The sequence below is a fragment of the Prunus dulcis genome, chromosome 6 (assembly GCF_902201215.1).
Source record: "Prunus dulcis chromosome 6, ALMONDv2, whole genome shotgun sequence".
Lineage (NCBI taxonomy): Eukaryota > Viridiplantae > Streptophyta > Magnoliopsida > Rosales > Rosaceae > Prunus > Prunus dulcis.
In genome coordinates, this window is record NC_047655.1 from 14,792,873 (window position 1) to 14,804,003 (window position 11,131).

Here is an 11,131-nt window from a genome sequence, read left to right on the forward strand (position 1 = left end):
TTGTCCTCAAGGCTGGTGTTGATGGGAAGCATGAAAATCACACTTGGGAAATTCTTCCTATCCTTCTGGAAATTAGGCGTGTGGAAGCTATGTTTGATGCAGTCGAGTGGAGTTGGATCCCTTGCAAGAAGAATCGAGTGGCTCATGCTGTGACTTAGTTTGGTATAGGAGCGGTGCATAGGGTCACCTGGCTGGATCAGCCACCACCATCCCTTATGGGTGTTTTAACCTTTGATGGGCTTCCTTGCCCCCCCGTTATTTAATAGTTTGTTTTGCTGGGTTAGGTTTCCTGCACTAAGCTGTGTCTAGCATGTGCTCCTTTCCCAACGTATGCTTATCTTGTATTCTCCTTTTGGCTCCCTTGTCTGGGGTTTATGAAGTATCTCTTATGACCATAAAAAAAATTTAGGAAATTAAATTAAATTTCAAGACGGGGTGTTACAACATTGGTCCCAGGTTCTCACATGGGATCTTAATTGTGTGCGTGAGTTTAGACTATAGCTTGTATTAAAATTTAGCCCACCATTTATAGTTTTTTAAGGAGGCTTTTTATTGCAAATGGTCCCTAAGTGTAACGAAATTATCACCTTTCGTCCTTAATGTTTTTTTTTTTTTGGTGACATTAATGTTGCTTAAGGTTACTCTTTATACATCAAATTGGTCCTTACCATCACCTTCCATCAAATTTTCTGTTATAATGCTCACATGACACATATGTGGAGCTCACATATCCAATTATACAAAGCCAAGTGGATTTAAATTAAAGATATCATAAAAGTTAAAATCCATATAGAATTGGCTAAAAAATTTAAGAAAAATGAGATTAAAACTTCAATAAATAAAAAAAATTGAAGCTTCCCCTCCCCCTTTTCTCGCTCCCCCTCTGCCCTCTTTCTCTGTGTTCTCTCTCTAGAGCCGCAACACAACCCACTCTCTCTCTCTCTCTCTCTCTCTCTCTCTCTCCAAGAAAGAATCATCTAAAGAAGATGGGAGCAAATACAAAATTGGTCACGGGCATTGAGTTCAGTGAGAGTAGAAGAAAGGGCTCTTACACTGCCAATGGTTTCCCTAAAAAAATAAATTTAAAAAAATTGGGTATGGGATTTGGGATTTGGTGGTTGTGTGGGCTCTATATACGGTATCTCTATAGATATGTGGGCTCCTTTGTCTAGTTTTTAATTTTTATGGTATTTTTTAAATTAAAAATTCACTTGGCTTTATATAATTGGATGTGTGAGCTCTATATATGTGCAATGTCAGCACTTTAACAGAAAATTTGATGGAAGCTAACGGTAGGGACCAATTTGATGTATAGAGAACAATCTTAAGAACTATTAATGTCACAAAAAAACATTAAGGATGAAATGTGATAATTTCGCTAACCTTAAGGACCATTTTCAGTAAAAAAAACCTTTTAATGATGCAGTGCAAGGCTAAATCATAGCCCCCTCAATATTTTATTAGTTTTAGTATATTCTTTAAATATATGGGATAATTTATTAAAGTACTATTTTAGACCATATTTAAAATATATTTTTGGATAGGATTTTAGAAAAGAAAAATATTTTCAGATAGGATAAGATTAATTTAAAAACAACACCAGTTCACCAAAGAAACTAAAACCTTAATTTAAAGACCTGGCCCCCCAAGAAATAATAAAATAAGATATAGCCTACCCAAGAAGTAGGCCATATTTGGCCTAGCATTTGACCCTTTTGACCTACTGACTGAGTTTGGCCCAGTGACATAACACATATAACCCATTTGTTGGAGATGAGTTTGGAGTGTGAAATGGCTAAATGTGAGGGTAGAGCCCACTTTAGGGATGACATTTGACAAGATATTCTATAGTGAGGGCTAAGATCATGAGATAAGGTCCTAAATCTTAACTGTTGGATCAAACTAACCAATTTAATCCAATGACTAATCAATTTGATCCAACGGTTAAAAGATATGGCCTCATCTAAGGGCCTTAGTAAGGCCCTCACTATAGAATTCTTAGGCCTTTGACTCCCTCAGTATAGACCCTCATTATAACTCCTAATTACAGTCTCTGTGTATTTCCTTAAAGAGAATTTGTTTGGGTTCGAATTTACAAAGGCCCAATATATAGGCTAATTGTATAAAGCTTGATGCGAATTTTATCCAAAAAATAGAGAGAAGAAAAAGCTTGATGCGAATTGATTTGAATGAGAGAGGCCAAATGACTTGACTGGTCCAGTACGAGTTTGTAACCCAAGTGGAGTTTATATAAAGAAACGTCAAAGACCTACAAATTTCAAAGAAGACAAAACCCTTTCATGGATTTCTACACAAACCTTCTCATACACGGTGTTTTTCAGCTTTGAATGAATGAGAAGAGGGGGCGACGGGAGGATGGCAATTTTTTAAAATTATCAATAACACCATTAAGACCGTTAAGATCACCAGTGTACTCAAGCAATATTGACAATACCTATTGTGATAACTAGAACTTCATTCTCTTCATCAAAACTTATCAATGTTGGCAATTTTTGTATTTCCAAAAGCATAAAGAGCATGATTTAGAAACAAGAATGCAAACAAATTAATAAACCTAAAAAAAGATTAACACAAAGTATGATACACAATTTTGGCTCTAATTTTAGTTGTCACTTATCATTCGATACATTTTCTTTATTTATTGTATGCCAATAGAAGTATTGCTCAGTTGGTTGAGCTCTTCCACCCATGTGGACAGAGGTTCGCAACCACTAAGCACCCAATGAAGATTTGTGTAAAACCCCCTCCTCCAATCGCTTGTACTTAAAAAACGAAAGAAAAGGAAATAAACATATTAACTCTAATCCCAACAAGCGTCGCATAGGCCTCATATCTACCAAGAAAGAGATACAAAATAGTAGTTTGAACAAAATAATACAGATAATCTTTTCACTTTCATAGCCCTTGTGATATGCAGATTCTGCCTTTGAGATCAGCCTTTAGGAGAAGAATCATCATGTTCGTAATATTCTACTAAATAGTATACCCTGAGCACAAAGTTACCTTTTGAAGCCTGTCTGGTAAAAAACCCGTTCGTACTTATAAATTCCTGTTTCTCTTTCGATCCTTGGGAAACTGGGGAGGAGGGCATCAATAATTTCTTTCCCCAGAGGAGGGAACTTAGTTTATATTGATTCTTGTCCGCAGTGAAATGCACTAGAAATTAAGTTTTCCACAATCATAACGTGTAAATTTAATGATTATAAGGTAAAAGAACCTGTAAAATATGGCATCCCTCAAGAACTTCATACCCCATCCAGACCCTGCCTGCTGCACCCATCCTGATAAATATGACCCTGCGATCAACAAAGCGACACGCCACCTTCTTTCTTCCACATATTTTCCAATTGTAACTGCCGTCTCTTTTGGCACCAGTTGTCCATTTTGTATAAAGGACTTCCCTATGTGTCTGCCTAAAACCACTGCATCCTCTAATGCTGAGCAACCTCCTTGCGCTAAATCAGGTGTCATGGGGTGCATGGCATCGCCAGCCACTGTGATGTTTTGCTTGCTTAAGTTCCCAAATACTACATGCCATGGATACCTGAACATTAGTGGAGCCCATGTCAATGCCGAAAGATCCGAGTGCTGCACAACGTCTAGGTATATAGGAGGAAGGTCCTTGGCATAATTCTCAATCACTTCTCTTTTTATAACTTCGGGTTCATCTGCCATATCTGCCCCTACAATGATAGAAAATGTAGCATACAATTTACAAAACTTATTATAAGAGAATCAAATTTGTTACACAGAATTTTCTGCAGTCTGCTTAGTAGTGTTGACGTTTTGGCTTTATTCGCATAATGCAACAAGCGTTGTTCTTATAGAGCAGATTTTTTTAGACAAAATTAATTAGTTGTCACTAAGTAAAACAAAGGGCATGGTCTGATGTTTTGAACCTTTAGCTGGAGAGGTGCAAGTGAAAAACCAATAGATCTCTTTGTCATTGAGGGGAACAAAACCAGCCCTTCTTCCTAGTCCTAAATATTGTTGCACGTTGTTGTCCAGTCCATGACCTTGAGGAAACACAGCCAAGCCACGAACCGCTGATCGACCTGAATAGACTGGTTCGGCGAGTCCTAACCAGCGTGCCACCACTGAGTGCATCCCATCACAGCCTATCAGAACCTATAGCCGATAACAATCCAATTAGAAGAAGAAAAGAAAAAAAAAAGGAACAGAGAAGTTGAAGTCCATTCCATCAAAATTAAAATACTTATAAACAGGGCATGTTGGTTTATGTTTACCTTTGCTTTGATGACAGTCCCATCTGCCATGTGAATAATGGAAATGGATGAACCTTCATGTTCTTGGGTCTCAATAGCAGTGAGCTTGGAAGAGAAACGGATTGAATTAATCGGCAATTGATCTGCCAAAGCATTGAGTAAGGCTTTCCGGTGTACTGATCTTGGTCCAACTGGATCACTGCTTAATTTCATGTAAAAGATTACTACATTGAAACCAATGATGGATCTGCATTCCTAATATATTCCACCAGGTGTACAAAGTGAACAAAAAAACAAGATCTACCCATTGGAGGCGACAAAAGAAACGTCTTGGATTTCTCCAGTATCCAGGTTGGTTATATATCCCCTGATGATATAAACACCAAATATAAATACATCAAAACGTTGAATCTCTATCTGTATCTATACAATATATGCAGAATAATGTTAAAGTTGAAGACGATAGTATTAAACAATATAGGAACAATATCACATCATACATTGGAAAGAAGTACAAAATGTAAAACTTGTAGTCAACATATAGGAAACCAAACCATTTAGAATTAGGACCACGAAAAATAAATTAGAAAAATCCCTTTGCGTCGCGAAATTCGCGTAAACAGAGTTTGAACTTCATATTATACCAAAATTCTGTCAATAAACACATAAGAATGATGGCACATATGAATGCATGTACATGTGGGAGCAATTATTCCAAGAAAAAAGGTTAGGGGGAAACTCGAAAATTGGCTACAAATTTAGAGGATTTCAACAGTTGACCTATTCATTATACAATATATGTAGTGTTCATAAGACTAAGGGCTATATTTGACATTTTATCACTGTTCTTAATTGTCTAGATAATTAGATAGAAAAGAAAAAAAAACACAGAAAAAGAAGTTTATCATTGACAATACAAAAACAAAAAACAGAACACAACGATGAGAGAGAAAGATCGAAGGCTAAAAGAATTACTTTTTGATTGGGGCATAAAGGGGAGCGAGGTTTTGGGAAATGCCCAAGGCATCAAGGGCAACCCAAGCGTTGCGGAAAAGTGTTAAAGCTGCGCCCCTGGCTCTGAGGCCTTTCGACTTCTCCAACACCAACGCTTCAACTCCAGCTCTCTTCAGCGCCACTGCAGTTGCCAACCCTGCTATCCCTGCCCCAACTATAACCACATCCTCCATTTCTCTATCTGGGAGAAGCAGAAGCAGAAGCAGAAGCACTCAGCTTTGTAAGAAATGGAGTGCTCAACTTTGTTGGGTTATTATATTAATATTTCTAGGTGGGCGCCGCCCAATGGTTGAATGAATGAAGATGCCAAGAAAAGACGTTGGCAGAAGCAAATTTGATATTCTCCACTATGAATTTTATAATTTAGATTGGAATCAACCGCCCAAAAATTATTCGGATCCCAATGGAAATTGAAGCAACGGCTGATGCGAGAGTGGGGCCGACTAGGCTGTATGGTTGTATCCGGGTCTGGGTTGGTTGGGCTGCATATATGGTTGAGCCCCAAATAATAACCCCATTCGGATGGCCCAAGTGATAAAAAAACACAAGCGAATGATAAAAACAAAAAACAAAATTTAAAGCGGATTGCAGAAGAGAAGAACGCTCAAGGCAATTCGACCAGTCGTGGAGCAGAAGGTTAGATATCTCTCTTTCTTCTTATGCTGCCGTCGAAATCGGTGTGAAAAAAACCTAGCCTCTGTCTAGAAGAAGAGGCTGGGTCTTACAAAATTTCTAGGCTCTCCTGCTGAATTCACCCCAAAAATTCTATAATTTTCCATACGATGGATTATGGATATTTCTGGTTTATGAATTTGCCCCCTTTCTTGGGCTAAAATTTGTCTTGTTTTTTGTTTGAGCAGTTGCTGAACCAGATAAAGTATAAGAAATTTGGATTGAACATTGAGTTAAAAGAGGGAAGAGTATAGGGTATTTCAACCAGTTTAGAGGGTGTCTATAAGGCGCAACAATGTCGGTAACAGCAGGTGTTAGTGATACTGTGATTGCAGTCAGGGATAAGCTCAGAGGTAAAATTGGGCAAACAAAAGTTAAAAGGTATTGGCCTGGAAAAGCTCCCGAGTGGGCAGATGATGCCGACGAAGATGGGGATATTAGGATGTCCGCAGCTGCTTCATTGGAGAAAGCTTTCCCCACTGAGGAATATTCTGATGTTGTCAGAAAAGATGATCCTAGACTGCGCCGTTTGGCTGAGAGCAGGATAGATAATCGTGAGGATGCCCGAGCTGATCATAGGCGTATCCGGCAAGCTGAGATTGTTTCAACAATTGAAGAAGAAGCCAAGAGGCAGGAAGGGTTAGAAGCGGAGGAAGAGGACGTGGATGCTTTGGAGGAAAGAAGAAGAAGGATCAAGGAGAAGTTGCGTCAAAGGGAGCAAGAAGAAGCTCCACTCCTGTCGGAAGATGAGGAAGAAGTAAAGGAAGAGGAGGAAGAAGAGTCTGAGTATGATACTGACTCAGAAGAAGAGCTTACTGGTATGGTGATGCTGAAGCCTGTCTTTGTGCCCAAGTCAGAGAGAGATACTATTGCTGAACGTGAGCGACTTGAGGCTGAAGAACGAGCCCTTGAGGAATCAAGGAAGAGGAATTTGGAGGAAAGGAAGAGAGAGACAAAGCAGATTGTGGTTGAGGAGATTCGGAAGGACGAAGAGATTCAGAAGGGTTTGGAACAGGAAGGAAATATTGTTGATATTGATACTGATGATGAAATAAACGAGGCAGAGGAGTATGAAGCTTGGAAGGCAAGAGAGATAGCCAGGATCAAGAGGGATAGGGAGGACCGGGAAGCAGTGATAAAGGAGAAGGAAGAGATTGAAAGGGTTAGAAACATGACAGAGGAAGAGAGGAGGGACTGGGAGAGGAAGCATCCGAAAGCTGCACCACAACCAAAGCAGAAGTGGAGATTTATGCAGAAATATTACCACAAGGGTGCTTTCTTCCAGTCAGAACCTGATGACTATGCTGCAACTGTTGGAACAGATGGAATTTACACACGTGATTTCTCTTCCCCAACTGGAGAAGATAAGATGGACAAAACAATATTGCCCAAGGTCATGCAGGTCAAACATTTTGGTCGTAGTGGAAGGACGAAATGGACGCATCTTGTCAATGAGGATACCACTGATTGGAACAATCCGTAAGTCCAATTTATTTCATGAATTAACTATTTCGTGTACCTATTTTAGTTTTGTGTTGAATTCATTAAACACCACAAGCACTATTATATTTCTTGTTTTCTTAAGAAGAATTCAGAGTTTGTGTCCTTTTACTCACATTTTCTTAGAAGTAAATAAGGACTGAAGGGCTGATCTTACTGAATTTCTCAGTCAAACCATTAGATTTTATGGGTTGGAGATAGTAAGATATGAAGACTTTCAAGTAAAGCACTTGATGAGCATTAGGGTTTGTTTGGGAGTGCTTTTGGAAAGGTTAAAAGCGCTTTCTAACAACTGAAAGTGCTTTTGACGGCGTTTGAAAGAAAAGTTTAGAAGTGCTTCTGGGCCATAGAAGCGCTTTCTGGAGAAGCACTGCCATGTGCTTCTTCAGGAAGCACTCCGAAGTGCTTTTTCAGGAAGCATTCGATTTTTTATTAAATTTTCAACAACTTTATAATAAAAACGCTTTTATTAGAAGCGCTTATGAGCAGAAGTGCTTCTTAGAGAAGCAGTCCCAAACGAGCCCTTAGTCTTGTTGAAAACTATATGCGGTCCAGTAACAGTATGGTGATTTGTTAGCACGTGTGTCTATTAGCTTTAGTTAGATATAATCATTAAACGAATAGGTTATATTCATTGATAAATAAGTAAAGCTTGATATATAAAACGCGTTAGAGAATAAAAAAGAATATTGGTTATGGTAACAAGTATTTCTAACCAAAACTGTCTTTTACTTTGATCTAGAAGCCCATGAAACTTCATTCACCTATACATGTTCAGAGGTTTGGTAATTTTATATGTTTAAAGAGTGAAGTTCAAAGTATAATATGCCATCAACCTACCGAGGACCAGGTGATTGAGAGTGTATTTTTCTGTAGTTAATGCAGTTTATAGATGTATTTCACGTTTATTATTTTGGAGCCCTATAATCATCACCTTTGAGTCTCTCTCACATGATCAGGAATCCTTAATATGTAAATGGAATGACAGGAAAGAAAAAAAAAGAATAGCCATAGTTTGAGTCAAAATTTTAGGATAATAAGCTAAAAATTCTTCAACAATGTATAGAAAAACTGCATTGATACTGTTGTGGTCATAGGAATAATTTAAAGTTTTGGAACAAAGCATTGGTGGTTTAACTTTGAAGTAATAGAACATGGGAATAGTTATTGTTCTTTTCTATTTTATTAGCAATTTGTTCTGGTCATATTCATATTGTTACTTTCATTTCTATATGTACATGTTTTAGATGGGTTATGTATGTCAGTAGAAGTATTTTTCTTTGGTTGTGCCACTTGGATTTCTTAGTATATAAAGTTAAGGTGCCACTGAGGGGAGCTGTCTTATGGTATGAATAGATATTGTATTAGTGTGAATGTTGTTTGAGGGAGAACAAAAGTTGAGATGTGAATAGGCGAACATATCAGACAAATTCTGATGAATTTTTCGGTAGGTTTTTTATCCCCTTTTCGGTAAAGGAAGTGGCTTGGAATACTATAGGTATTTTGAGGAATTAACTGCCTTCATGAGTAAGGGATCCACTTTGGCCCTCTTTTGATCTTCAATTCCAAACTATGCTGAATGTGTTTTATTTGATTACTAACAAAAACAGTCCCTAATTTTTTTGCCAAACACAAATTTATTTTAGCGTTTTTTGTATTTCAGATGGACGTACAATGATCCTCTTCGAGCGAAGTATAATGCTAAAATGGCAGGAATGAACACGCCTATTGTAAAACCCAAAGGAAGCAAGAAATTGAAGGATTGGGAGTCTCGTTGATTTTTGACTACTCAGTCATGTGCAAGAAGCTAGGTTTTGTAATTTATCTGATGTTTTCATTGACGGAGTACAAGTTTGTGGGAGAATATTACATTCTTAAATGTATTTTCGCAATGTAGGACTTGCTGCTCAGGGCACAGCCATGTAAGATTTCTAGTCCATTATGATACTTCAGTATGACTTGAGGTTAGAATTAAAATCATAGAATTCGATCTGTAACTTTAACTTGATCTCATGTGCCTGGACTATTTTTATGTTCTTGACCACCTAACTTTTGTTCCTGGGTTGGTGAGTGAGCAAATACAGTGAGGTGGGGGGTTTTTCTTTTGGGATTTTAGTGAACTACAATATGGATATTGTCATATTCATAGATGCAACAATAGTTTGATTAGGATTCAAACCTGAGGTATTCGTGGGATTGGGGCCTTGTTCAGTTTTGTTGTATGCTGATCTGTGTTTTTGAATTCTGGCTTAAACAGATTGCACTTTCTTGCTCCCAATAAGTGTACCAGTGCATTTTGTGGTGGCTAGTTTCATTTGCGTTTCGTTCTTTTCATTTGGGGGAAGTTAAAAGGGTAAGTCTTTAGGAGTAGTTTGTCTGCTAGACATATTTTGTTTATAGTAATGCGATGGATAGTTGGTATAGTTAGATACTAGAACATTACTTTTCTATGGTATCATCTTTTCATCAGATTCCTGATAAACAATAATAGAATTTTTTGTTTTTTTGTTTTTGTTTTTGTTTTTTGTAATTTTTGATAAACAATAAAAGATGCCTTGCATATATCCATTCATTTTAAGAACTTTGTAAAGGAAAGGCAACAACCCTCTCCCCCCTCCCTTCTGCATAGGCAAAGCTGAATGGTCTGTGTCGAAAGTTTTCTTTAAACACTTACTAGAAGAAACCAAAGCCCTGCAGTTAATTTAGGAAGGGGGCAGTTCATTGAAGCTCAAGTTTGGGGGCCTTTTTTTGGGCTGCATCTTGGTTTGGAGAAATGTATCAGCAACCTTTTAGTTCGTATGGATGCTGCAACGGTTGTTCTTCTCCTTTAGCAAACTTTCTACTCTTGGTATTCACCCTCTTGCTGCTCTTATTTCTTGATGCAGTGGGCTTGGCTCTAAATTAGTTGAGGATTTGTTAGGAGTTCCTAAAACTCGGTTTGTTTCGATTAAGTTTATGTAGTTTTTGTCTTTCTGGTTGTTACCCCCAATTAAAAAAGAAAGAAAGAAAAAAGAAAAAAAGCAAAGCTCTAGTATTTATTGTTAACAGCAGCCCAAAAGATATTGACCTTTGCATTTGGTTGAAAGATTTTTGAAGTATATGAAGTGCAAGTCATATTATAAAATAAAGTTTATCCGACCCAAGAAGTTGGCAAAGAAAGAAACATAACACACTTGAAATAAGGCATGTGATGGTTCTTCATTTATTTATTTTTACTTTCTGAAAGCTATTGGCACATTACATTACATTGTGTAGAATCTGCAGATCAACCAGGCCTGTAATTCTCAGATTCGGACTCTCGTTTCTCTATCAATTTAACAAAGTTAGGGACAATTGTCTTGCCTTCAGAAGTTATGATACTTTCAGGATGAAACTGAACCCCCTGCGAAAAAATGTTTAAATGTATTTGGTTATAGCAACACTACATTGGTTATAGCAATAAAGTGGTATCTCTTAGTTACTTTCCCAGCATTACCAAACGTGAGAAAGGAATCTTCCATTTTTCATCCCTTGAGAAATGACATGGGAAATAATTTCCCCTCAAATTCATTCCGTGAACCAATAGGGCCTATAGGCGGTAGTAAGAGTAAGAAAAGAACCATGGCTAAAGGTCAGAAATAAGGCATACGATTAAGTCGAAGATTCAAAAACATAAGAGCAAATGAAATAAGGTAGGAACCATCTCGAATTCCACATTG

General features: G+C 37.7%; 2 protein-coding genes across 4 annotated transcripts; one reads left to right on the plus strand and one right to left on the minus strand.

Moving 5' to 3' along the window:
- Positions 1 to 2,566: 2,566 nt before the first annotated feature.
- Positions 2,567 to 5,561, minus strand: LOC117632722 (monooxygenase 2-like). Of its 2 annotated transcripts, XM_034366279.1 has the most exons (5): positions 5,223 to 5,559; positions 4,552 to 4,614; positions 4,269 to 4,446; positions 3,921 to 4,149; positions 2,567 to 3,704 (listed from the first exon to the last, which is right to left on the minus strand). In XM_034366279.1, exons 1-5 carry the CDS (start codon positions 5,432 to 5,434, stop codon positions 3,178 to 3,180), a joined length of 1,209 nt encoding a protein of 402 aa, XP_034222170.1. In that variant the 5' UTR covers positions 5,435 to 5,559; the 3' UTR covers positions 2,567 to 3,177. The 2 variants fall into 2 exon arrangements, with proteins under 2 accessions (XP_034222170.1, XP_034222171.1); XM_034366280.1 differs by lacking the exon at positions 4,552 to 4,614 and having other exon boundaries at positions 5,223 to 5,561.
- Positions 5,562 to 5,788: 227 nt separating this feature from the next.
- On the plus strand, positions 5,789 to 9,477 carry LOC117632338 (microfibrillar-associated protein 1-like). 2 transcript variants are annotated; one of them, XM_034365785.1, is made up of 3 exons: positions 5,789 to 5,897; positions 6,122 to 7,412; positions 9,097 to 9,477. In XM_034365785.1, the coding sequence occupies exons 2-3, from the start codon at positions 6,229 to 6,231 to the stop codon at positions 9,209 to 9,211; spliced, it is 1,299 nt and encodes a 432-aa protein (XP_034221676.1). In that variant the 5' UTR covers positions 5,789 to 5,897; positions 6,122 to 6,228; the 3' UTR covers positions 9,212 to 9,477. The 2 variants fall into 2 exon arrangements, with proteins under 2 accessions (XP_034221676.1, XP_034221677.1); XM_034365786.1 differs by having other exon boundaries at positions 5,847 to 7,412.
- The last annotated feature ends 1,654 nt before the right edge of the window (positions 9,478 to 11,131 follow it).